Here is a 24,786-nt window from a genome sequence, read left to right as displayed (position 1 = left end):
ACACGTGCACGCGACCCGAGGAGGTGGATGTGGATATCATGATGTAATTGTGCCTGGTCGGATCTGATCTTGGAGACGATCCGGGGTCGTGCTTGCCGTGGAGGCACACGTGCGCGGAGCAGTCGAGCAATAATAATCTGAGACGGAGATCTGTCATATACTCCGTAAGGGAGGGAAGCCGTAGATAAAATGAGTATATGCTGATGCTCTCACTCAGAGCTATTGATCATGGGACGGTCTATTGCCTCCTGGATACCAAGCATTCCCACGTGCTTGGTGTAGAAGCTTGGACGCCAGTACTGATGATGCGTTCATCGACGACGCCATCAAGACAAGTTCACCAGCAACAACAGCATCGAATTATTGATACCGTGTAAGCTCGTAAAGTAAAGTACACATTTCCAAACCATCTTCTATAGACCACATCACACCCTTCCGCCTCAAGATCGAGTACCATGGCCACCTCCACGCCCACCTTCGACACCGTCTACACCCATCTAACGACCAGATATGGCTTCCCTGTCCTTCCTCACCCCTCTGCCCACGGCCATGACAAAATCCTGGCCGGCACCATCTCTGATCTCTCTATCCACCCTACTCTAGAAGCAATCCTCCACATCCTCAACGCCGATCTCAGCAGCGCTCACTTCCTCTGCAGACATATGCAGAACCGTCCTGCTTACGAAGGAATGTATATCCACGGCCTACTCCACCGAGTCGAAGGCGATTACCGTAATGCCGAAGCCTGGTACGGCGACGTTTCTGCCTCGGACGCCTTCAGGAGCGCATGGCCGGGTGAGAGTGGCCTAGATGATGCGAAAGCGTTTATTGGGCGGGTGGAGAAGTTGCGGAAGCAGAAGGTGGGTGATGCGAAGAAGATTGAGGAGCAGAGTCGGAAGGAGATTGAGGCGTTGGTGGGGTGGTGTAAGGAGAAGTTCGGGGTCGGACGGGTAGAAGATGCGACCACTGTGTGGGTCAAGCCAGGCGAGAAGGAGCGGGAGATTGCAGCTAAGATGCTTGTTGGTGGGGAGGGGTGGCGGCAATTCTGAGTACCACTGGTTTGAGTGGCACTGCTGCGGCTACAAAGCGCGATGAGAGTCCGATGCTACCACCAACGACTTTGGCTTGGCAACAGCTCACTACACTATGCTTACAATCGGCTGATTTGAAGATCGTGGAGGACACCAGGTACAGACTGCAGCAAGAAATGCCGAGACTACGCATCTCCTGCATCGAACCGGACGGCTTTTCCATGCACACCGCGACAACAACGATGCAGCCACCCACAATCAGCCCTTATTCAATTCGTCGAAATCCCTTCTTGCGACGCAGGAAAAGGACAAGCAAGCCGATCGTCAACAACAACAAACCCAGCAAGCCACCGATGATGCCAGCTGCCGTAACGCCCGTCTGAGAAGCATGTTTCGCATGCGCATCGGGATGCTGAAGCACCGGCGGCGAGTAATGTAATCTTCCCAGTCTGCAGATCTGCAGTTGGAGATGCGAATTGGGGCGTGGCGGATAAGTAAACCAGACACCCTGACCCAAACACCTGGTAGCTGGTCACGGTCATGCTTGTGAAGCTTGAGCCGGAGCCAGGGTTTGTCACGACCACTGCCGTTATTGGCGATACTTGATTCATGGATGGTTGTGCGTAACTCGAAGACGATGTCCTCGCCGCGGTATTTGAGCTGGTGGGTTGGGAGTAAAGGGTTGCAGTAGATGCTGCGGTGTCACAAGCCAGGTATACACCGGCTCCTGGAGATCGCACCTGATATGTCACGCAGTACGCCGCACCTGTCTGCGTGCTGGTGGCAGCGGCGTCAGCGAGATGGACGAGGGAGTTGGCAGCACATTACTTTTTATACTCACCACTGCAGCACGCCATGGGTCGAGCGAGTCGAGTGTGCACTGTCGAGACATGCGGTATAGATTTCGGATGGACTCAGTAAGGATGTACCGCCGTCATCGGCAAGAGTGGTCTGACAGCAAGCGCCATAGCCACTCGAGGCGCAACATAGCTCCGTTGCATCGCATGTTAGTACGCTGTCTTCACAATAGTCATAGAAGTTAGCGCTGTAGGTGGGAGATATCCCGATATTAGTGGACATACTGCTGTTCCCATCTATGTAGCCACACGTGTTCCCTTAAGCGGCTGCTTGCGAGGAGTCTCGTTTGTGTCGTCCATCGTGTCTCATCGACGGTGCTGATGTTGTGGCATGTTCGTCCATTTTCTCACTCATATGTGGTCCCCGCTTTTTGGTGGGGCTTGCTACCTCGGAGTGGAAGTTGAATGTGTTACAATATGCTGCTACGAGCTTTCTACGAAGCTGAACACGATCAGGCTACGAATACGACGATATCAAAGGGCTGACGCTCCACAACTTGGACCCCAACGATCCGGTGGCCAACTCATACTGGCACGGCTCATCCTTTAGTCGGGCGATGCAGTGTCGACCAATGGCACAAGGCGACTACCTCAGCCTTGCTGCACAATGGCGCCACCATCCCTTACCAGCTCTCACTTGCGCGCCATGCCTGGTCACAGCCTTGCCGAGCGCCTTGTCTTCCTCGAGCTTGGCTCTCTGAGCTCCTCAGTTTGTTCTGTCACTACTCCCACCGCACGCGTGCCGTCAAAGACATCCGCATCGTCAACCAAGATTACTCGGATCTATCAACATGCGTCTGGAACTGCAGGAGCCCCGGCAAGCACTGATTGAGCCGGGCGCTAGTGCGAGCGGCAGTGGCAGCACCGAAGCCATTGATTCAGAGAACACACCAAGCCGATAATCCAAGATCCTGCTCCACGCTCCTCTACTATCGATCCCGATGCTGATCTTCCCCGCTGTCCTCCTCGGCCTGGTATCCCGATACCAAGTAGCCCGCTCAACTGCAGCGCTCCCAGGACTTGAAGTACCCGGCGAAGAGGACGACAGCGGAGTGATCTATGTCAATTTCAGTGCTACACGTCTGATCTTCATCGCCTCTTGGTCAAGCAGTCTGGCCCCAATGCTGGCGGGCAGTGCGGTCGTCCTGATATCATACCTGGCAGCACGCCACATGCTGGCGATCGCGGTCAACACACATCCGACCACCCAACGCCGTATCAATTGGCTCTCATTTTGACCATGATCAGTGGTGGTGGGGTGGGTGCTTTGTGGCAGTGGCTTCGATATCTATCGGGCTGGAGGAAGCAGAGACAACATCAGGGTCGTGTACTAACCCTCATTGCAACTACTCTAGCCACAGCCACTTTGCTCAGGTGGGTCTGAATCGGCATGCCTTGCGGTCTGCTTCATATGCTAATTGCAACAGCTTTCTGGTCTTCCTAGCTGATACCTGGTTGCATGTCACAACGAGCTCGACTCAGATCAGCCTGTTGGAGCCTCTACATAGCCCACCACCCTACAGTTTTGACCTGAAACCAGCCTGCTGGGAGACTGGAGGCAACGGCTGCTCCCTCAACCCCGCCGCCACAAACACCTTTCTCATGGCCGCCAATGTAAGCTACGAGGTCCTCGGCAATATCTCTTCGACAGCCAGAGTTTCCACTTTCAACAGCGACAATGGAGACTACGCTTTCGTGGCCATTCCGCCGTCTCAGGAGCTCGCACAGCGGGATTACACCGCCCTGACCTTCGGTATGCGTACACAGTGCGAAGCGGTCTCTCAAAAGTGTGGTCTGTGGGCATCAGCTGGTTCCACTACAGGTTTCTGGTGCTCCGCTGCCTTTTCCGGCAATCTTCAGGCCTCGCATTCCAACTGGCAGATGGTACACTTCGTCGATCCGGCACTGACCGATATAAATATTACTCAAGTGAAAAATCCCTACTACCTGGGTTGGGCGGGCTTGTTGACAACACTGCAAGGCGTGATCGACGATCCGGAGATTGTGGACCCAGTCCATGGCGGGATGGCTTTCGTGATGGCCTGTAATGCCACACTCTACAACATCGAGTACGATTACGTCAATGGCACCGTTGTACGATTCGTTGCGCAGATGACCAACAGCACTGTCGTGGAAGCAGCCATCGGTCCGATGGCCAATGACTTTGCACAGCCTTACTTGCAGCAGTATGCCGAGTCAGCGGTCTTCTCCAATACCAGTGCGGAGCTGGCAGACAAGCTGTCTCTTTCCTACAGCAAGGCTGCTCTTTCATTCTTTGCACAGACTATAAACGCTGTCCCTGCCACACGGGCGCAGGAGCGCACATCAGTACTTGTCGCGAGAATTGAGGTCGCCCCTCTCTATGCCTTGGTAGTGGCCGACCTGCTATACGTAGTCGCTGGCATAGGTCTCATGATTGCTCCCCTCAAGATGTCGTCTGCAGACGTAAGGCAGCTACAGTCTCGACTCGGGATCACAGCTCTTGTGGCCGACCGCTTCGAGACAGAGCATGAGCTGCGGCCAGTCAAAGAAGTTGAGGATCTGTTCGAAGAATGTAAAGGTCTCAGAAGTAGGCGTATTGGCATTGTCCGAAGCGAAGAGCATGGCTGGTCATATGCAGTCACTACGCCCGAACCCGAGAAGAATGATGGTAGCGACATGGAATTGAGTCTGATTTCGCCTACGCCATTAGCGGAGAATCGAGACGGTAGCAGCTTTCGGTGGGATGGTGCTTCCCAACGCGGTTGACGGCGTGCTGTCTTTGCCTTCCCTAGAGGGCGTGAGGCCGGCAAGAGCGAAGCGGTTGCGTGAGACTTACCACCGGTATAGTAGCTGTTCTCCGTGCTCGGATATTACGAAGACCAGTGGTAGGAATGACCTCTGCGATATGCCTTCTTTCGCACTCACAACACCTTCATCGCAGCTCATGTACATACTCCACTCGACGGGATCTCGACGATATCGATTCGACATAGACAATGGCAGAACACAATCGAGCCCTAGCTCCATCCTCAAACGAGCCCTCATCGCTAGCAGCCTTACCCTCCGCTGTCACAACGTCACGAATCACATCAACAGAAACCCTGAATACTCCCGACACAGCTCAAGCAGCTTCGCTGGTCAACCGCCCTACTTCCGCTGGTAGCCATCGTGCCACCCAGGCCAGAGTCCTCCGCCAACCCTTCCAGCTTCGCTCTTCTACTGCAACGAATGCAGCACCTCGGTCGGCTACTGCGCCTCCTCGAGCAACACCTTTTCGTCTTCCTGCAGAGCAGGGGAGCAATGACTCCGCATGTAAGAGGCCGTTCTTTTCAGTTCCACGATCCAAGAGGTCGTCCGGCATTAGCTGATCGTTCTCCACATGTCGATGCTGAGCAAGTCGGTCCGGCACACAGCGCGACGCCATCGCAAGTCGCTACATCATCGCCAGCCGCCACACCATCGGTCGCTACACCATCAGTCATCACAGCACAAGCAGCACCCGCACAACGACTTCTCCCAAGACCAACCAACACAGGACTCACAACTCCACGACCCACCCCTCCACCGCCACCACCCCCAATGTATCTACCCGTACCCTCCCCTACCCCCCCACTAGACCTCGAACCCACCATCTTCAACCCCAACATCCCGTCCCAAGTCCCCTGTCTCCGCATCCCCTCAACCCACTACCGCTCCTTCCACGACCCCTCCAACCCCTGGACCAGCATCATCCGCCCGGACCCCTCAACCCTGGACTCCAGTTCTCCAACCTACCTCCACGATAAGCTGGCGATGAACGTCGAGCTAGCACGATATCACGGTGTCCGAACAGGAGACACGCTCTGGTTCTATCCGGGTGGAAAGTGCTGGGGGAGGACATTCGGTGGGAAGGAGGAGTTCGGGTATCATGATCCGTACGGCGGGGTGAAGAAGTGCAGAGCTTGTGAACGGATGCAGATTCCGGATGAGGTGGTGTTGACGAGGATTCACGAACAGTACGGTGATGGGAAAAGAGAGGATCGGAATGATGAGGCCCTCGTTCGCGAAGACGGTGAAGTGGAAGACGAAATAGTCTAATGGGGTGAGATCATTGTTGATCTGGTCAGGTATAGATCAATGTACGTGAGGCAACGGACATACTGTAAAGACATGAGCAAGACAAAGCTGGCTACTCACGGCGTAAACTCCACCGTCCTCCCCGTCCGCGCACTCTCAACCGCCAACTCAATAACCCTCAACCCATTCCGACTCTCCTCCGGCAAAACCGCCACCTGCGCCTCCCCCCTTATAGCCCTAACAACATCAACGTAATAATCCCTATAACTCCCCCTCTCGCTCTTCCAACTCCCATCATGCTTACCCATGGGAGAACTCTCAGTCGTACTCAGGTACCCATGAAAGTTCTCGGGCTCGACACCGAATTTCTCGTCATCCGTGACCTTGATGCCACCGTAGAAATGATCGACTTGCGGATCCTCGCCCGTTTTGAAGAAGGCGCCGCTACGGCCTCGGATGATGTATTTGGGCATTTTGTGCATGGGGACGGGGGAGATGATGGTGGTGCGGACGGTGACGAGGAGGTCGGACTGATCGCCATCGTACTGAAGTTGGACTATAAAGGTATCGTTGCTTTTGCTGCCCTCCTTCAGCGCTCGCGTGGTCGCCCAGATGGATTTGGGGTTGCCGAAGAGGAGGAGAGTTTGGTCGATCGAGTGCGTGCCGAGACCGAAGAGCATACCATCGCCTGGACCAGGGTTGGGATTCGGACGCAGCCAGGGCGGGTTGTCAGTATCGTAATGGTTCTCGAAGTCCGTCACTTGGCCGAAAGCCTTCGCATCAACCAGTTTCTTCAGTGTGCGGAAGTCGGAATCATATCGTCGATTTTGGAAGACTGTGAGGATCTTGCCAGACTCCTTGGCTACTTTGATCAAGCGGTCGGCCTCTTCCACGGACTGCGTAAATGGCTTCTCCACTACGACATGCTTGCCAGCCTTCAGAGCCTTCTCGGCGTATTCAGCATGAGAGGCGACGGCTGTACAAACGCATACAAGATCAATGTTCTTGTCGCCGAAGAAGTCGTCGGCAGTGCGGTAGTGTTTAGCTTGCGGGTAGTCAATTGTGCAGTGGAGACCTTGTTCCTTGGTATCCTGGGGAGCGTCTTTACGCTGCAGAAAAGCGTAGACTTCGAGATCCGGATTAGGGAGCATGTAAGGCAGATGGAAGCATTTTGTTGAGAAGCCGTAGCCCATGAGGCCGACTCTGATTTTTGATGCCATACTGGATGAATGTGCTGGTGGGTATTCTGGTTGTTCTGTGGATGAGGTGAGGTTTGTCGTTCTGTGTGTTGTGAGGCTCAACGTATACTTTTGTATGTGTATCTCCAATTATACTCCGCATTCGGTGATGCTACCCCGGCTAAGCTTCCGGCTAAAGTGTTGGCAGGTCTCAGAAAAGGCAGGAGCTCATGTATACTCAGAAGTGCCGACATCGTGCGCTAGGTTTTGATAGTCAAAATGCTTCTTGCTGCAGCTCGTTGTGCATGAGAGCTTGGCCGTGATAGCCGTCACGATAGGCAGGCATGACTCGTGTTCATATGTCTGCATTTTTGTGATGTCGAAGCAGGAGATCCTCGGCCACAGATTGGATATGCCAGCCGCCACAGACGACGATGGGCTGTGAAAGTGGTGATGGAATGATTGCTGCTGACCAACAATTACTTACGTTCATTACCGTCATTATTTCTTGCCAGCTAACCAAGAAGCAATATCGAAATTCTGCATCTGATTCGCTGCTCCTTGCGATCCCGTGAGCGGACTCTTCTTCTGCATCTCCTCAAACTCCTGCTTCGTGTCTGGATCCACTAGAGAAATGTTAGCACTGCCTCCTCCACGCCTTTCCAATAATCTGTGTATGAAACTCACTATTATCCATAATATACGGCAGACCAAAAATGAACACCACCGACACCAATCCCATCAAAATCATAGGGCTCTTCAAGAAACCTAGTATATCGAACCCTCCCCTCGTCTGGTAGAACTCCTTCTGTGATGCCGCTTGTATCTGTATCGCCAACACACCATTATTCGCCGTCCCGTACGGTGAGCCCTTGTTACTCCACTCGTTCCCACGGAAAGTCTGCCACGCTGAGATCGTCTCTGCATATGTCCCATCTGCAGCTTTGGTGACATCTACTCGTAAGGGAGGGAAGAAGTGATCGCGACTGTGGATTGTAAGGAGATAGCTGGCTTCTCCCGCGATATCTGGGAACTTGAAGCTGTTGTCTCGTCTTATTGGAGTGTCGTAGCGGACTCCGGGGGCACCGGTGAGGACTGCGTGGGTTGAAGGTGGAAGGCTTGCTGGGTTGGACAGGTGCATCGAAGGCAGAATGGTAATGCTCAGGCTGGCTGCTGAAGCCAGTGTAGCACAGAGGAGCGAGATAAGAGACTTCATCGTGGCTGTGGTTTTGTGAACGGTCAAGGTGATAGTTTTTGCGACTTCTATGATAAAGTGGTGAAGCTTTGGGTTACGCAGAGTGACCAACACGAATGGCCTCAGGCACACATTTTAGGAGCTACGCTACTATTCATCTTCGACTCGAACACTCTCGATTAGTACAAACCTAGCATCCGTATGCATCTCCATCAACTCCTGAATAGCATCGACGACTATCCCAATCGTCACCCCCTTCTCATCCCGCCAAACATACTTCTGCCGCCCCTTCGCCACCTTGGCATCAAAATCCAAATACGTAACAAACGGCGCCCGTCCACTCCCCAATTCATAGAAAGATCTAGTACACCAAAACATGGTGAAACTCGACTTCGTAACCAACATCTCCCGCCACGCCCCCGCAGCATTAGGCGGGAATCGTAAGTACTGAGCCCGACTTATCTCGAGGGAGAAAGTCCAGAGTTTTGGTTTGGAGGGCTCGAGGTTGTATGCCGAGTAGCTGTTATCGAATGGGTATGCGGAGCCCCAGCTTCTTTGGTTAAGTAGGAGATGAGGGATCCAGGGGTTGGGTTGGGCTGGTGGGAAGGTTGATTTGGTGTTCCATACTGCGTCAGACATGCTCGATGCTGTTGGTAGATACAGAAGGTGTCTGATCGGGGTTGATTTACGGACGAGATCATGCCATGTGCGACTTATTGTTCTGTTCAGCAGTATGAGCCGTGTAGTAGAAACTTCTTGGTGGGATGTCTCTGCTGGTAATGCTAATAGTATGAGCTCGAGTAGCTCTGGAATGTGTAGGACCTTTGCCACTGCGCTGACATCGTGGTGAGCCATTGTGATTCACTGCAAACGAGAGTGTATTGTGTCTCTTCGAGTGGTTAGACAGCCGCGTCCTTGTCTGATCACATCGTGATGAGGCGTTGGTTGTTCATTGATGGATGAAGAGAGCTGCTCAGGATTTATGGAAGGGCTTCTCAAGCTCCACAAGTAGCTGATCGAAAGTGCAGGCCATCAATGACAACACGGCAACATGGTCTCAAACTCGATGCAGTATGAAAATCTTCTCGGGTAGATCATGTTATATCGTATATACACATTCTATCAAACAATCATCTCACATTACCCATCCACCTCATCAAGCTCCCCCTAACCATCTCCTACCATCCAGGAGGACCGTACATAGGCTTTCCCTCTCCATACTGCTGATACCCCGGCACACCATTATGGGGCCCACCCCAATTCCCCGGCCCACTATAATGCCCACCCTGGTCATTCGAACCCGGCTTAGTCTGATTCGTCGAGCTGGCACCATTCGGCCTGGAAAGACCCAAACATCCGGCCATCTTATAGAAGATATCAATGCTATTGTAGACACCGCTGAACGTCTCGTGGCAGGGTCCCATGGCGAAGACGGGGACGTCGGTGAGGGAGTGCACGCCTTGGTTGGCGTTGGTGGGGAGGGTGCCGTTGGTGATGAAGCCCGTGGGGTTGTCTTTGGGGTTGACGAAGTAGTCTGTGCTGGGGAAGCCGGTGATGTTTGTTGCTGGGAGACGGGGGCCGTCCTGGGAATGATGTCAGTATGAGGTAGCATGATGGGGAACAGCATTTGTGGATGGGATGGACTGGACTGACCTTGTGAACCTGGTAATTCTCACGCACGTCTGGGTGGGCACCGAAGCCTTGAGCCAAAGTGTAGCGAGGATCCCAGTTGGCTGGGAAGAAGCTATCGACATAGCGAAGGCTGCCAGTGTTGACATACTGGGATTCACCGCTATTCTGGTACGTGCCGACAGCGTTGCGCTTGGAGCGGTCGTCCTTTTGGGCGTTCAAGTACTGGGTGTCAGCGCTGCCGAAGACATCGAAACCGTGGCCGTGGTCAGCGGTGACAACAATCAAAGTCTCGTTGATCTGGCCGATCTTGGTAAGGTGGTCGATGGAATTCTTGATCGTATCGTCGAGCTCAAGGAGCTCGCCGAGAGCACGGTCGTAGTCGAGGGTGTGCATCTGCTTGTCGATGGAGGCAGCCTCGGACATGATGAACCAGCCTTTGTCGCCATTCGCAGCAGAGCGAGTCTGGAGCACATCAATGGCCTTGAGAGTCATCTCCTTGAGACCGGGCTGGTCAACTGCGTCGCCCTTGGATCCGTCTGGAGAGTTCTTCTGGTTCTTGAGGTTGGCAGTGTAGACGTTGCGATCAAGCCACTTCGCCATGTTGGAAACGGAGAAGATACCGAGGATGCGGTCAGAGGTGGATGCGGCCTGGAGCTCAGTATTGTTGTAGACAACATCGTAGCCCGCATCAGCGAAGACCTTGTAGTAGTCGAGGCCCTTGTAGGTCACGCCACCGAGGGATGGGGAGTAGAATTGTTCGGCTCCGCCGCCCTGGATAGCGAGTTAGCCTTTCGTCTTTGTTCGATGATCTTTGAAAACAACTTACGAAAAGGACATCTGGGCCGTTCCATTGAGTCCAGGTGTAGTTGACAATGCCGTGAATGAAAGAGTCAATGACCGCACCGTACTGATCACGATCTCTGGTGTGGGCGGTAAGAGCAGCAGGTGTAGCATCAGCGATGAAAGCTGTGCTGACAATACCAACGTGACCACCCCACAGACGGAAGAAGATCTCAGCGATAGTCTCAATCTTGGGATCATCGAAAGGGTTAGGGGAGGAGTCGGCGTAGACACCCAATGCATTGACCGAGGATTTGTGACCAGTGTAGAGCGCCGTGGCCGAGTTGGCGGAATCAGTGATGAAGGAATCGAGAGAGTGCGTCATCTGGTGGCCAAGGGAAGGGAACTTGTCCATGGCCATGGTGCTCTGATAACGACCGTTGACTTGCTTGTGGGCGATCAGGCGGGCAGCCGTGATCATGTTGGTAGTCATGCCGTCACCGATGAACAACAGAACATTCTTGGTCTTGCGGACCTCCTCGATGTCGCGGACGAGCCAGTAGGCGGTAGTGTTGGTGCCATTGTAGCTCAAGGTAGCCACGTATTCGCCCGGTGTGTAGAGAGCGACTCGTCGGTATGCCTTGGACGCCACGTTCACCACACTAGGCTTGAAAGCATCGCGGGCAAACAGATCCTCGTACCAAGTGAAATTCCAGCCCTCGAGCTTTGGCTCATCGAGGCCAAAGAACTTGGCAGCTGGCTGAGCAGCCTCGCCGACCTTGCCAATGTTGAAAGTGAAGTTCGTGTCTGGCTTGCCGTTCGTCGCCTCCGAGCCATTGACTGGTGCATGCACTTCGAGACGAATGTCGAAGTACTGACCAGCGAGGAAATCCTGCTGATCGGGAGGGAAGACGCAGCCGAGTGTGGGACATCCACCAAGACGCTGGAAAGTCTGAGCAGAGACTACGGAAAGAAGAGCAGCAGCCGCTGCCGCGAAAGTGAAAGACACCATAATGGATGACGATGTACAGGCTGCAAGGAGAGCAAATCACCTTGATGGGATGGAACTGAAGACGAGAGCTTTCTTATACCTACCCTTTTTTCCATCCTCAGTAGCTCATCCCAGCTTCCCACGCTTTGAACATCTGCAGGAACATAGCCCGTCAGTCTGGGCAAAGTGACATCCTCCCTCGCATCGTCCAGATCAGGCAGGTTGGTATGCGCGAGTAAGCAGTCCATCGAACGCCAGATACGTCAAAGATGATGGATCGAGGTTCGCTCCCGACGAGGTTCCGCAGATGGTGGTCTTGGCCGTGAGGCTCATCGACAGCGTGGGCAGCAAGACAAGCGTTGTATGGTGCGGTCGAGCACGAAAGTCAATCTCAGCCATCGGTCTTGGTCTCGCCAAGTTGCGCCTCTGCAGTCTAGAGCCTTGGCTTTGAGAGGGCCAAGACACTGGTGCTATATAGTCTCGCTTTGGCTGCAGCATGCAGAGAAGAAAGAAGTTTGTCTGCCAAGCCCCGTGCTTCTTTACGGGAAGCTCATTCGCCACGTGAAGCTGGGGATGCGGAGTGCCCGCAAAAGAAAGGCAGGTGAGGTTAGGCTTGGCCAGGTCGGTGCAGACGGTCGATGAGGGTGACATCGTAATAATGAAGACAAAATTCGATTGGTGAAAGGTATGATCTAGCAGGAGTGGTCCGACCCGTGCCTCATGATTGCTGTGGCATGTACTGTAAGTCTTTCGTGCGCTGTATCAGCTTCTCATGATCAACGCGATGGTTCAACAAGCCCCGTTCGAATGCCCTACAAGCCCTATGATCCAGACTGTACGATATGTACACAGAATGAATACGCGCTCCACGAAGTGGTGTTCTGACTGCCAGACCTGGAACGATGTTCGCCGCATCTTCAGTTGCCCACAATCGAGGTCGCACAGAAACCCACCGCAGGCACTGAAGCTGCCACCTTTGCAAGCCCGGAAGCCGTGTTTTATCTGTGGTGTGGTCGCAGAAGCTGTGACGGAAAGGCTACGGTGCGAAGACTCTGAAACAGACTCTCCCCCAAACACTAATGGGAGACGGACCTCGATCTGGTCTAAAGCAACACTTGGAGGCGAAGCTCACATGATTGAGAAAGGCTTCCGACGCGTCATTCTACCTTAACCTGGAAGACCAGGGGATGGAAGTAGGTATCAGCTGCATGATATTTCCGAGAGGTCACTGACACTGACTGTCTTCACAGGTTCCAGGAGCGACTACTCTCCAAGCGATGTTTGTATGTCGCAGATGACGCATCCTACTTCACCTGCCACAAAGCAGCCTACCAGGAGTCACTTGGACAAATATCGAGGTTAATTTCGAAGGAAGAAGCTATCTTCGACTCAGACCTAAACTCTGTCACTTCCGTCGATAGTGCTGCTGAGTCTCTTGAGTGCTGCCAGCACTATTCTCGGCGAGATCTCAAGTTCGATACAGACATTCTCGACGCTTTCCAAGGCGTAGGTAAGCAATGTCTTGAGTCAGCGACTGGACAGTCAGTTTTCCTGGGGCGTGCCTGGGAGATACCTGGTCTCGGCGATGCTTGGGCACCGCAGGGGCACTCGACGAGAAGAATAAGCCGGCCCGACATCCCGATATGAACTTGGGCAGGTTGGACATTGCCTGTACTCTTCGACGCTCTAGGCGGCAGCCAGGGAGATGATGCCGACATGACTGGAACACTTGCACGCTTTTACACCCTCTGTGACGACGGTACTTTGATCGGGTTCCTGTCATGGAGACTTGGTTCGGGAAGGCCGTATCGTGTGACACTATTGACGATCATGTGTGCCCGACTCCAACAGAATGCCAACCTTACCTGGGGTTCGACAAACCAGAAAAGCTGGCCGAGACCGTGGGAACGAGACAGGTATGGTCGCAATGCCCACAATCCCCATATACCGTCGTTCACGAGGACCTTCGCTCGCCTAACATGCCGAGGGAGATCAGTGCTCCGGCCTTAGTGTTCGCTGTACAGCCACGGGAACGCTGGATCGGCTCACTTATGCCTATGGCAAGCAACCAGTTCTGCACTGGCGATAAGGTCAATAGACTCCACGAGTTCATTGTCTTGTACGCGGGCATTCAGCAGCAGAGGGCAAAGAAAGTGCTGAGATTCGCAGGAACCGCGAGCAATACAAGGTTCGACAGGAAGGAGTTCGCAGTGAGCCAGGACAACATGGGGCGCGAGAGGATGTGGGAGCTACGTTTGATGCTCATCAAGCGCGACGAACAGGATCCGCGTCTATGTCGGCGTGTTGCTATTGCATGGGTCGTGGCTGATGACTGGCGGCACTGCGCACCTGTCTGGAAGGACATTTTTCTAATATGAGAAGAGTCTCGGATGAGGCGGTGCATCGGAGCTGGGCGCATGTTTGACGAGTCCATAGTAGTCGTCACATCTGGTCCTCGGATTGATACACACGAACAGGCACTTCACGTCAGACCGTCTCAACATTCTGTCGAGTAAGAAGCAGATCCGATTTGAATTGGCTATTGGGCCGGCTGCTCTATGGATAATTACCTCGTCGCTCCGAGTTGTCGGTTGTGTTACGTTGACTGTGAGGTGCTCGCCCTGATATTTGTAGCTTTACTCATGACGCGTCACCTGTTACTTCTGGCTACTGTATGTGGCTAGTTGTTGAGCCCATAACTTCCTAACAGTCATGGTGTAAGAGAGGCCTGTTTGTAGATCGTTGTGAAGATACAGTACGGCCAATCGGAATGCAGCGGCACGTCGAGCGGCATTGTAACAACTCTTGATAGCGGAAGATCAGCTTCGAACTGCGCCTCAGTATCGTGCCGGAAGCCTTGATTTACTACATCATGTCTGCGTAGTACTAGTATAACAGCTGCTGCTGAATGTTCCACCGTGCCTACGCTGGACGCCACAATCGATGAAATCACCTTCAGCCTCTGATTTGAAGGTCCCATTCCCACTCGAATACGACGCAAAGGTCACCATACGCAATCGCCACCCCATTGATCAACAGTATAGGTAACACAAAATGTCAGCAGACGGACAAACACCCATTGCCTATACAGCGCCTTCGAGAGAGGCAGAAATATACGACGATGCAATGTCCACGCCTCGAGCCAGTCTAGACCGTACTGGCGGGAAGGAGATGTATGGACTATCGAGTAGCACATATGACTCCTTGACGACATCCCCCGACTGCGACGATACCAAGACTCTCGCTGGCAGTATTTCGCACAGCCTCTCGCCTTCTTCGATCGCTCAATCAGGATCCTATGCCCCTAGCACCTCAGCCACTGCCAGGAGCACCCTGGATAGCTACGCTGCTTCCTCCATCATCGAGCAGCGATCTCTTGTCCCTGGCCACCACCATCGCCAATCATCAGTGGACCTCCAAAGCCAAAGAACTCCCGCGCGAAAGGCTTTCGTGGGTCTCTGTCATGCGGTGAATGTCGTCATTCCGGTGGATGTCGACGATGGAGCGACGAGTATGCAAGCGTCGAGTCTGGCGAAGGTTTTCCAGAGGAACGGGCCAAAGTTCAACGATGACACTGCTGCAGCATCGGAAAATTCTGTTCAGGGACGTCGGAAGGGGGGTTAATGTGGGCTGCTGACAGAATTGCAAGCGCAAACATTACTTACCTTGGGAAGAAAAGTGAAACTTCGACTCGGGAGGCACTTGATCTCGGGAGTGAAGGAAACTGTGTGGAAGGCCCGCGTCATATATAGCTTGAAGGCGAGGAATCGCCCTCGTGGAAGTCGGAAGAGACAGGGCAGGCTTTTGACAGCGGGTCAAAGGACAGGCCCCTGCCAACGCGGCACGCCTAGGTGTCTGGAGATGTGCGCAACGCAAGCAACAACCAGTATGATAAGCACTCAAATGGTGTGACAGCCTACTGCTCGTGGTGACGAGAGAGCGCCCGCGATGTTGTTGCCCATTTATGTGATGTGTGGGACCTTGTGGAAACCGTACGGTACATCGATGACAGAAATCAGTCACAACAGTCTCTCATCATTTGCAACGCAGTAAGCGTATAGGAGGATGTGGACCAAGCATATGGCGCTGTTGACCAGTGCAGGCCTACAACAGTAAGCTGCGGCGCACGTTCACCGGCATTCCCATTTCTTCCCAAACGTGAGCAGTGAGGTCAGCCAAAGTTCGCCTTTTCATGAACTCATAGCTTCGTTCTATCATCCCCGCTACCCATAGCACCAAACTATCTCCCACCCCTCGCCCAAATCACCTCCCCAAAACCATTCCGCTTCAAAGTTTAGTACAGCGGAACCGAAAGCGCTCGCTCGCTATACACAGCAACATCATTACTTTCATCATGATCATCATCATCAACAAATATCATCATCTAAAACCCGCCATCCTGCTGCGAAACCATATCCCGGATCGCCCACCGCCACGCCCCATCATCAAGCCTTGGAGCCGGACCCGGCACGAACCACCCCTCGCAGCGTTTCCGCCACAATGCCTCTTCCTCGCGCTGTACAGTGATGAAGCGAGGACCCAGGTCGAATTCCTCATGAACTTCCCCTACACCAGCTGCGGCCATAGAGACCGGACTAGCCATGCCTGCAACTGAGCCTCCGGCGCCAACAGCAGGGGCATTCTCATCCTTGAGATCGTCAATTCCGGCGAAGGCGTCCTCCTCGTCTTCTCCGTCGGTAACGGAAGGGGAGATGGGACCGCTAATATCTCGGCCATCTTTAAGCTTTAGCCATTTCATCTGTCGTGGGTCGAAGACCATACCGCCATTCACTTGCACGCCTTGCGTTGCTTGAGCTGAGATCGGAGCGATGAGCGCTGGTCGCGGTGGCGAGCTCGAAGGCGCTTGATGTAGAGCTCGATCCATATAGGATGTTTGTGGTTGATTGCCAGTCGGCGTAGGTGTCTGCAACGGTGGCGGGAAGTCGAAATGTGCGATTGCGTTCTCGTTGCCTTCCCAGCATTGCCGTTGTGCGTTGTAGACCATGCCTCGCGCTGCCGCATCTATGTCTCATTAGCTATGGACGTTCACTTTCGCTGCATGTCATCACTCACTGGTTGCCAATGTGCCCGGCATCTCCTTGAACAGCGTTGGCTGCAATCGCCTGGTCTTGACTTTTTGTGCGCTCGGGCTTGTATGAGGACTACGTGCTGCAATTTGTGCTTTCCAGTCCGTGGCAAATGTGTTTGTCGACATTGGCATCAATGGTCCCTGGCTTCGAGGACGGCCGTTATGTACTAGGCGTGACTCTCTGGCGATCCTGCTCGCTGCTGTGTCACGAAGATAGCTAGGCGTATTACTTTTTGAGGGCTCGTAGAATCCTTTGGTCGGACTTGCTGGCGTCCGTGGTGGTGCAGGTGTCATCATCCTGTCTGGCATGCCAATACTGCGCTTCACAGGGTCACGCATGTCAACACGGCTGTTTGTCTGCCTCAGTGTAGGTCTTGGTGGGCCGCGTCCGACGGGCTCCTTGATGAACTTGCTCTCCTTTGCATGCGAAGTAGGGAGGTCATCAAACACTTCCAGCTCATTGCCATCACCATAATTCCGCCTTCGTGCTGGCTTTGTAAGATTGCGTTTCGCGGCAGCTTCACGCGCCAAGGCAGCGGGTGCCATGTCCTTCCGAGGCGGTCTGTTAGCACGCGATGGTGTATCAGGCACGAAGGCGTTCGAAAGCCGTGATTGCGACCGGGGTGGAGGGGATTGTGCTCCTTGCCTGTTGGGGTCGGAGTCTCGGCGGAGATGGTATGCCATCGCTCGCTGTGCAGATGCATGTGTCTGTTGGCTGTAGTTCGAGGCACTGGTAGGGATATATGTGGGCTTCTGTGGTGCAGCGACTGTCCGTTGGCTTCCCATGGCGGGCATTGATCGCTTGGAGCGCAAGAATTGCGAACCCGTCGTTGTGGGTTGTCTCCGTCCGGACTGGACATGAGGTGCACCACTTTCGAAGACGGGCTCGAGCCGAGACGATGAAGGTTTCGAGCCAGAGACGGGTCGTGGCAGATGCGAGCGCATGTGCATAGGCTTGTCCGTGGGCTTGTCGTGGAAGTTCAGCGTTGTCGCTGGTCGCGGCGATTGAGTGATCGGTTTGGTATCCTTTATCTTCAGGTTCTTGTTCAGGCGGGTCTTCCTGTTATGCAAGAACTCGCCACCATCAAAATCGAGGTCATTGAGGAAATCGTCATTGTCGTTGGACAATAACTTATGCTTCTTGTGCACGCTGATTGTCGCTGGCTGCTCGATAGCAGGACTTTGCTGTGACAGATCGGAGAGCTCGGCTTCGGTAGCTTTGCGTTTCTGCAATATGGCTTGGAAGTCCATAGGCTCATCTGGCAGCTCCAGACCTCCTAAGTCGCCCGCCTCACTGTCCGCAGTCCCCGAACCCAGACTCGGACTCATTGCAGAGGCAGAAGAGCTCCGGCCACGTGCATCGCGCTTGGTGCCTGCAAAGCGGATGCCGAGACTGCCTTCCAGCTCGTCAAAATCGTCGAATTCTTCATCATGAGCAGCGGGCGCCTTCGTCTGCTTCAGCTGCAGACCGCCTGGAGGGGCAGCCGGCTCATCAAAGTCCATACCCCAGTCATCCTCGTTGATCTTTGGCCTGCTCTTCTTCTTGCCAAGTCTCTTTATGGTGCCACCAAGTAAGGCGCTTGCCGGGACATTGATGGGTAATGGTATGCCAGCATGTTTCGCAGACTGTATCGCCTGGGAGGTGCTCTGCTCATCGTTCGATTGTAACACCACATTCCAGTCATCATCACCAGCCAAGCTCTCGGAGTGCACACTGAGACGAGACGAGATGCTGGTCTGGGTGTGGTTGGTGCCCACGCTGTTGCCAAGGGGTTGGAGGTCGCCGTCGAAGTCGTCGTCCCAGCTCTCCGCCATGTCCATAGTCGCCGCCAACGTGATAACTGCCTGAGGAATCCTCCTCTTGCACCACTACAATCCTATATGCGACCGCCTGTGCAAGAATATGAGGCTGCCCAGTGGTGACTTCCAATATTGTTGCAGTGGCCGGGAGGCAGAAAAGAGTTCAGGGGAGCAGCGGCCTGCACGAGAGGCAGACTACTGCATGGTAGCGGAGTCGCAGAGACAGCGGTCGCGAGAGACAGCAGTCGGTGTGTTGGTGAAGCGTTAATGCAATGCGGCCGACGGTGGCGCGACTTTGCCGACCAGCACTAAAGTACTTCCATCGCAGGAGGTTGGTGGCCGCCGTGCTCGTGCAGCGGGCCGACGCTTCCCGTACCCTCGACGCGATTATGTCGCGTCAACTTCGGGCTTCAACATGGCCGTATCATGAATCTCATGATTGTCGCCATGTCTTCAAGGGGCAGCAGCGCCCACTGCAACACGTGTTAGGGTATACGTTCGGCTTTGTGCTACTGTACTCAGCATACAGACAATCGCAGACCGGTCAAGGCTTTTGACCGCGGTGCGGCATTAGGCAACGATCGCGCCAAGGCTAGTAGCAGGCATCTGTTGGCTGCCTTCAAGAGAGTACAATCATTAAACTTGTCTTCATAAAAGGAGCTGTTGATCTTCTTATCCTCTTTACTGAGCCACAGTGCATGCAGTCCACCCAGTGCTATGGCTAACACTCAAGTCCTCCGCCTCCGCCGCACGGATGCCGATAGCGAATTCGTTCTTGTCCATGTGGCACGACATGGCTCCAAACCGCTAGACCTCAAGCTGGTCGCTTCGGAAGGGGAGCATGTCTATCCGGTCAAGCTCAAGGATTCCAGCGTCAAGACACTACAGGCCAATAACTACGGTGGCGATCTGGACCAATGGAAGGCCACTCTTCGTTTTGCTCTGCTTCGTGAAAGGCCAGACAATGGCGTACCGGAGATGTTGCAAGGGATAGAGACAGTGTGTTCACTCGAGCGCGACACCTTGATAATCACGATTCGAAAGAACATAGGCGGTATTCATCAGCGGCTCGGCACTATTGTTTTGTCGCAGAACGATGAGGAAGAGATTAATCCATATGACTGGGCTGCCATCTCGACTGCGAAGGTCGACGAACTGCTGCAAAATGCGAACGAGATGCAGATCTCTGCTAAGAAGCACGAAGATGACGTGGCGAAGTTGACCAAACAGTTGGAAGATCTGGTGCACGCAAAAAAGGATCACGAGTCTGAGATTCTCAAGAAATGTGCAGCACTACTGAACGCAAAGAAGCTCAAGATCCGAGACCAACAGCGATTACTATCAGGCGCAAAGATTGATATCAACGATGCGGAGCTAGTCAGTACTGCACGTCGGAGAGACGAAGGCGGGAAGGGCAGAACAGCAGCATTATCTCGAGGTTCTAAGCGGAAAGCGAATGGTCATGCCGAGTCAGTGCCTGAGGGCCACAACCAAGCCGAGACTGACGACGATGATGCCGAAGAGCCCGACGCCGAGCTCGAGCAAGATCAAGAGACGCCTGATCCGACGGACGACGAAGCAGAGGAAGAATATATGCCGAGCAGCTCCAAGACTACGCCGCCGTCAAGTACGAGAGCAACAGGGAAGGCTTCCGATAATGCCAAGCGATCTCTGAAGGGCAATGTGAAGGGTGGAGACAGTGCCGGACAGGAGGACTCCAGTCTACCGCCGCAGCGCGAATTGCCCTTCACAAAGAAGGCAGGCGTGTCGAACAATGCACAGAACAAATCAATTGCTGCACGGCCGGGATCCAGACCTACGCAGGACGATGAGACGGATGATGAGGAGTTATAATCCCGCTCCGCACTTTCAGTGACTGACGTTACATTCAACCTGCTCGGTCATGCGCGTCTATTACTCACTCGTGTGGTCACTCGAGCTTGATTGCATGGTTTCCAGCGGCTCAAAATTCATCATTCAACGGCATTTCGTGTTCACGAGACATTCACATTTACAGAGCCGGACCAGAACAAACTTCTGATGCCACGTGAGCTCTCGTGGGTTTCTATTGTTCGACACTCGCCTGGAATACGCTAAGGAAGAGCGCTTGAACTTTTGCACCCCACTCTCTCCAGCAAGCTGTGCTCGTTAAAGCTCAAAAGTCTACTAGCGAAAGCAATAGTGGGAACAACGCACACCTCCAAGATCCGGCCCGCGACCTTGATTACGATTCGCCATCCGCGGAACCTGAGAGTCGTTGCAAAGCTTTATATGTCCGGCTCTATCGCCGCCGTTGTGAGACACACTTGTGAGACAGCTCCACACCAGCGATCGCGAACATGTACTTTGCACTTGTCGGGCTGACGCTGCTCATCTTTATCACATGGTGGGCTTACTCGATCGTCTACAACCTATACTTTCACCCTTTGGCAAAAGTTCCTGGGCCGAGGCTTGCCGCAGCCAGTCAATGGTATGCAATATACTACGACATCGTCTCGCGCGGTGGCGGACAGTACGCTTTCAAGGTCAAGGAATTTCATGAGCGATATGGACCCATCATACGTGTCACACCGGACGAGGTACACATCTCCGACCCAGATTTTCTTAGCACAATCTATGCCACCCGAGACAGGAATTCCATCGTTGGAGGTGGCATCATGCAAGATCAGAGCGTCCACTTGGCCAATGACTACCACCTTCACAAGATGCGACGGGAAGCGCTAAATCCTTTCTTCAGTACGAAAGCTGTGAGCGACATGGAGCCGAAACTGGCAAATAAGGCAGCACAGCTGCGCAGTGTCGTGCAAGGTTACAGGGCGTCTCAGCAACCACTGAACGTATCGGATATGTTCTTCGCGTACTCAAACGACATGCTCCGGATGTACTGTTTTGGCTCCGACGACAATCTGCTCTCCGATCTTGAACAAGCGAAACGGCTACGAGAAGACCAAGCAGCGCTGTTGAAAGGCGTGAACATCGCAGGACACTTCACCGCCGTCTTTCGAGCACTCAGCAGTGCGGTAGCGAGAGTGCTCGGACCGCAAGCTCTACCTCCTGCAATGCGCGAGATCATGCTTTTCCGCAGCAACGTCCGAAAGCTGATCGAGTACGTCCTGGCGGATACCAAGAACGATGGTAAAAGTGGTCGGCGATCCGTGTTCTACGAGCTTCGGGACAGTGCTATTCTGCCGCAACATGAGAAGACTGTCGATCGACTGCAGGACGAAGCAACACTTTTTGTGCTGGCCGGCACTGAATCACCCGCCAAGACGCTGCTCATCGCTTCGTTCTATCTGGCTGCACAGCCGTCGTTGATGCAGAGATTGCGCGCTGAGTTGCAAGAAGCCAAGCGTCATGTTAGGGATGCTGATCTACCTCTAAGTACGTTGCTTGCCTTGAAGTATATGCAAGCTGTGATTATGGAGGCGAACAGACTTTCACTGGGTGTTTCCTACCGCATGAAGCGCACGGTGCCACACGAGAGCGTGACATACACTGCGTCCTCTGGCCCACACAAGGGCGAAGACTATGTCATTCCGCCCAACACTGAGATGAGCACTCTCACGTGGTGTACGCACACGAACGAAGAGCTTTTCCCGGACCCGCTCCGCTTCGACCCTGAGCGATGGCTTGGTGATGACGAGATAGTCAACAAAAGGAAGCGGTGCATGCATTCTTTCGGCAAGGGGCATCGGCGGTGCTTGGGGTTGAATCTGGCCAATGCGGAGATGAGTCTGGCGATGGCGGTCATAGCCCAGTATGACCTGGAATTGTTCGAGTCGAATGAGAGCGAAGTCAGCTTCAAGTACGACTTCCAAGTGCCGCATCCGCCGCATGGTTCGAAGGGGGTGCGGGTCGTAGTGAAAGGCGAGAAGGATCTGTGAAGACGAGTATGCTAGCTACTGCCACTCTGTCCTGCTGATATACTAGCGGACGCGGGAAGATCAGAGCCCACAGCTGCAGTAGCCCCAGCATCGACTGGTAGAATCACACCTGTCATCCAGCGTGCTTCGTCGCCAGCAAGGAAGCGTACTGCTGCGCCAATATCCCAGCCATTGCCCTCGGTTTTGAGAAGACTTCGATTCTTGCGCGACTCGCGTGCTTCGTCACTCATGCCTGGCCCGTACATCATCTACAGATTCAGAGTCAGTCACGGCGTTCGCCATCAACAGAGAACAAGGGAGTGATCATTGCTTACAGGGGTGTACACCATGCCAGGGCAGACCTAGAAAACATTAGCTTATTACGAGAAACATGATCATCCCCGACACTACTTACGCAATTGACCCTGATGCCATCCGGCGCATGTTGATGTGCCATAGCTCTCGTCATATTCACAATGGCTCCTTTGCTCGTCGGATAGAGCAGATGGGGGTTGCCTCCTCTGATGCCTGCGACGGAAGCGATATTGACGATACTGCCTCGCCACTGCCCATCATTCTTCTCCATCTCCGGAATGGCGTACTTCACAGCATCAGCAACGAGGAAAGCAGTACAAAGATGTTCAAGTGAAAGTATACCTTAGCCATCATAACCATACTAGCAACATTAATCTCCATCGACTTTGCCCACTCCACCATATCAACATCCTTCGCCGTGCCCAAAGCGCCACCAACACCAACGACGTTAACAAGTATATCAACTCTCCCATACCGCTTAACAGTGGCCTCGACAACAGCCTTACATTCGTCTTCCTTGACAACGTTGGCTTTGACAGCTACACTTTCGCCATAACCATCCTTTCGTATCATCTCGACCGTTCGCTCAGCCAACTCGGCTTTCAGATCGACACAGACGACATTCGCGCCAGCTTCGGCGAGCAGGATTGCTGAAGCCCTGCCATTGCCGATACCATCTGCGAGTGCACCGGCGCCTGTGACGATGGCGACGCGACCTTTGAGCGATCGGGTGGGACGTGGGAAGTCGTCACTCATATTGGTGTCATTATTTAATTGATTGTTCTTGCTACTACATACAGCTGAGATAGATGAGGGGTCAATCATAACGTCGTCGTACTCGTTCTGTTTGAGGGGTCCGGCTACATGTCTGCCATGAAACTCACGTATTGCCGACCTCGGAGGCTTCATCATGTCGCAAAGACTCCAAGTTCATGAACGCCAAAATGAGCTTATTGAAGGCCAGCTCCATTATCAGTAACAAATGCATATCGTAGATCGCTCTTCATCAGTTCGTCAACCATCTCCACACGAACCCATCTCAGGCCTATTGATCAGGCATTCCTGAAACCTCCAACGTCCCAGATCGTCGTCTTGTAAAAGTTCAGCACCTGCTCATTGGCACCTTTGCCCAACGACCCGCCTTGAAGACGGACACACAACCCTGCCAATGTCTTTGCTCGAGACAAAGCAACATACGCCAGACCATGGAGTGAGCTGTCAGCCATATCAACGACCACTTTTTCCAAAGTCATGCCCTGAGCCTTATGTACCGTCATCGCCCAACCCGGAGCCAGTGGAATCTGCGTCCGCATTTCAAGCGAGTACGGTTTATTCTCCCCAAGTAGAGTCATGGCGCAATTGGCGAAGACTGTAATACGTAGACCATTGTTGAATTGCACGATCGGCCATTGACGATGGTCGTTACCGGCTTCGAAGACAAAGTTCTTGCACTGCTCATGGCGGTAGGCCGTATACTCGCTGAAACCCTTGCGAGCGAGATATGCACTCTCCGGGTTTGCATGCTCGCCTGCGGTACCAGGTGTTCGGTCGATTCCTGCGGCATGTGGTATGGCCATGTCGTGATATGGTTCAAACCCGACAATCATGCCTTGGCTGCCGTTGACCAAACCTTTTTCGACATCCAAATTAGCCAGCAGGACCACCGGCATATTCGGTTTCAGCTGCAGTTTGATCACGTAGCGGTGATCGAGGAGTTGTACCAAGGTGCCATCTGTCTTAGACTTCACCGTGCGAGTCTGGAGCTTGGGTTGATCCTTCGGCTGCAAAAGGAAATCGTCGTAGCAATTGTACACTATCGGCATACCGGGTAGCTGTTGCAACCGCTCTTTGTTATATAATTGAGTGGCCATTCTCTTGCTGAAAAGACGGAGTCCAGCGTCGTCCGCATTGTGTAGGAGAAGTGCTGCCATGTCCTCTGGCTTCAGCTCGGCGCCAACGCGACATCTGGCGAGAAGATCCATATATGCTCTTTCGCTCTGCCTGTGGTTCGTCTGCA

The 24,786-nt window shown here is 53.5% G+C and overlaps 9 protein-coding genes across 9 annotated transcripts; 4 read left to right on the top strand and 5 right to left on the bottom strand.

The window, feature by feature from the left end:
• Positions 1 to 455: 455 nt before the first annotated feature.
• Positions 456 to 1,049, top strand: LTS14_010151 (uncharacterized protein; the record flags this gene model as incomplete). Its single annotated transcript, XM_064842828.1, has 1 exon — positions 456 to 1,049. One exon carries the CDS (start codon positions 456 to 458, stop codon positions 1,047 to 1,049), a length of 594 nt encoding a protein of 197 aa, XP_064689648.1.
• Positions 1,050 to 3,128: 2,079 nt separating this feature from the next.
• On the top strand, positions 3,129 to 4,636 carry LTS14_010150 (uncharacterized protein; the record flags this gene model as incomplete). The annotated part of the gene is made up of 2 exons (XM_064842827.1): positions 3,129 to 3,262; positions 3,316 to 4,636. The coding sequence occupies 2 exons, from the start codon at positions 3,129 to 3,131 to the stop codon at positions 4,634 to 4,636; spliced, it is 1,455 nt and encodes a 484-aa protein (XP_064689647.1).
• A 1,406-nt stretch (positions 4,637 to 6,042) lies between these two features.
• Positions 6,043 to 7,146, bottom strand: LTS14_010149 (uncharacterized protein; the record flags this gene model as incomplete). The annotated part of the gene is made up of 1 exon (XM_064842826.1): positions 6,043 to 7,146. One exon carries the CDS (start codon positions 7,144 to 7,146, stop codon positions 6,043 to 6,045), a length of 1,104 nt encoding a protein of 367 aa, XP_064689646.1.
• A 459-nt stretch (positions 7,147 to 7,605) lies between these two features.
• LTS14_010148 (uncharacterized protein) lies at positions 7,606 to 8,320 on the bottom strand (the record flags this gene model as incomplete). Its single annotated transcript, XM_064842825.1, has 2 exons — positions 7,606 to 7,730; positions 7,792 to 8,320. 2 exons carry the CDS (start codon positions 8,318 to 8,320, stop codon positions 7,606 to 7,608), a joined length of 654 nt encoding a protein of 217 aa, XP_064689645.1.
• Positions 8,321 to 9,477: 1,157 nt separating this feature from the next.
• LTS14_010147 (uncharacterized protein) lies at positions 9,478 to 11,723 on the bottom strand (the record flags this gene model as incomplete). The annotated part of the gene is made up of 3 exons (XM_064842824.1): positions 9,478 to 9,882; positions 9,953 to 10,702; positions 10,758 to 11,723. 3 exons carry the CDS (start codon positions 11,721 to 11,723, stop codon positions 9,478 to 9,480), a joined length of 2,121 nt encoding a protein of 706 aa, XP_064689644.1.
• A 4,363-nt stretch (positions 11,724 to 16,086) lies between these two features.
• On the bottom strand, positions 16,087 to 18,612 carry LTS14_010146 (uncharacterized protein; the record flags this gene model as incomplete). The annotated part of the gene is made up of 2 exons (XM_064842823.1): positions 16,087 to 16,724; positions 16,776 to 18,612. 2 exons carry the CDS (start codon positions 18,610 to 18,612, stop codon positions 16,087 to 16,089), a joined length of 2,475 nt encoding a protein of 824 aa, XP_064689643.1.
• A 696-nt stretch (positions 18,613 to 19,308) lies between these two features.
• LTS14_010145 (uncharacterized protein) lies at positions 19,309 to 20,445 on the top strand (the record flags this gene model as incomplete). Its single annotated transcript, XM_064842822.1, has 1 exon — positions 19,309 to 20,445. One exon carries the CDS (start codon positions 19,309 to 19,311, stop codon positions 20,443 to 20,445), a length of 1,137 nt encoding a protein of 378 aa, XP_064689642.1.
• Positions 20,446 to 20,930: 485 nt separating this feature from the next.
• Positions 20,931 to 22,475, top strand: LTS14_010144 (uncharacterized protein; the record flags this gene model as incomplete). Its single annotated transcript, XM_064842821.1, has 1 exon — positions 20,931 to 22,475. One exon carries the CDS (start codon positions 20,931 to 20,933, stop codon positions 22,473 to 22,475), a length of 1,545 nt encoding a protein of 514 aa, XP_064689641.1.
• Positions 22,476 to 22,486: 11 nt separating this feature from the next.
• Positions 22,487 to 23,525, bottom strand: LTS14_010143 (uncharacterized protein; the record flags this gene model as incomplete). The annotated part of the gene is made up of 4 exons (XM_064842820.1): positions 22,487 to 22,723; positions 22,790 to 22,816; positions 22,870 to 23,055; positions 23,112 to 23,525. The coding sequence occupies 4 exons, from the start codon at positions 23,523 to 23,525 to the stop codon at positions 22,487 to 22,489; spliced, it is 864 nt and encodes a 287-aa protein (XP_064689640.1).
• Between the last annotated feature and the right edge of the window lie 1,261 nt (positions 23,526 to 24,786).

Source organism: Recurvomyces mirabilis, assembly GCF_035927965.1.
Source record: "Recurvomyces mirabilis strain CCFEE 5264 chromosome Unknown scaffold_37, whole genome shotgun sequence".
Classification (NCBI taxonomy): domain Eukaryota; kingdom Fungi; phylum Ascomycota; class Dothideomycetes; order Mycosphaerellales; family Teratosphaeriaceae; genus Recurvomyces; species Recurvomyces mirabilis.
This window is presented reverse-complemented; position numbering and strand designations above follow the sequence as displayed.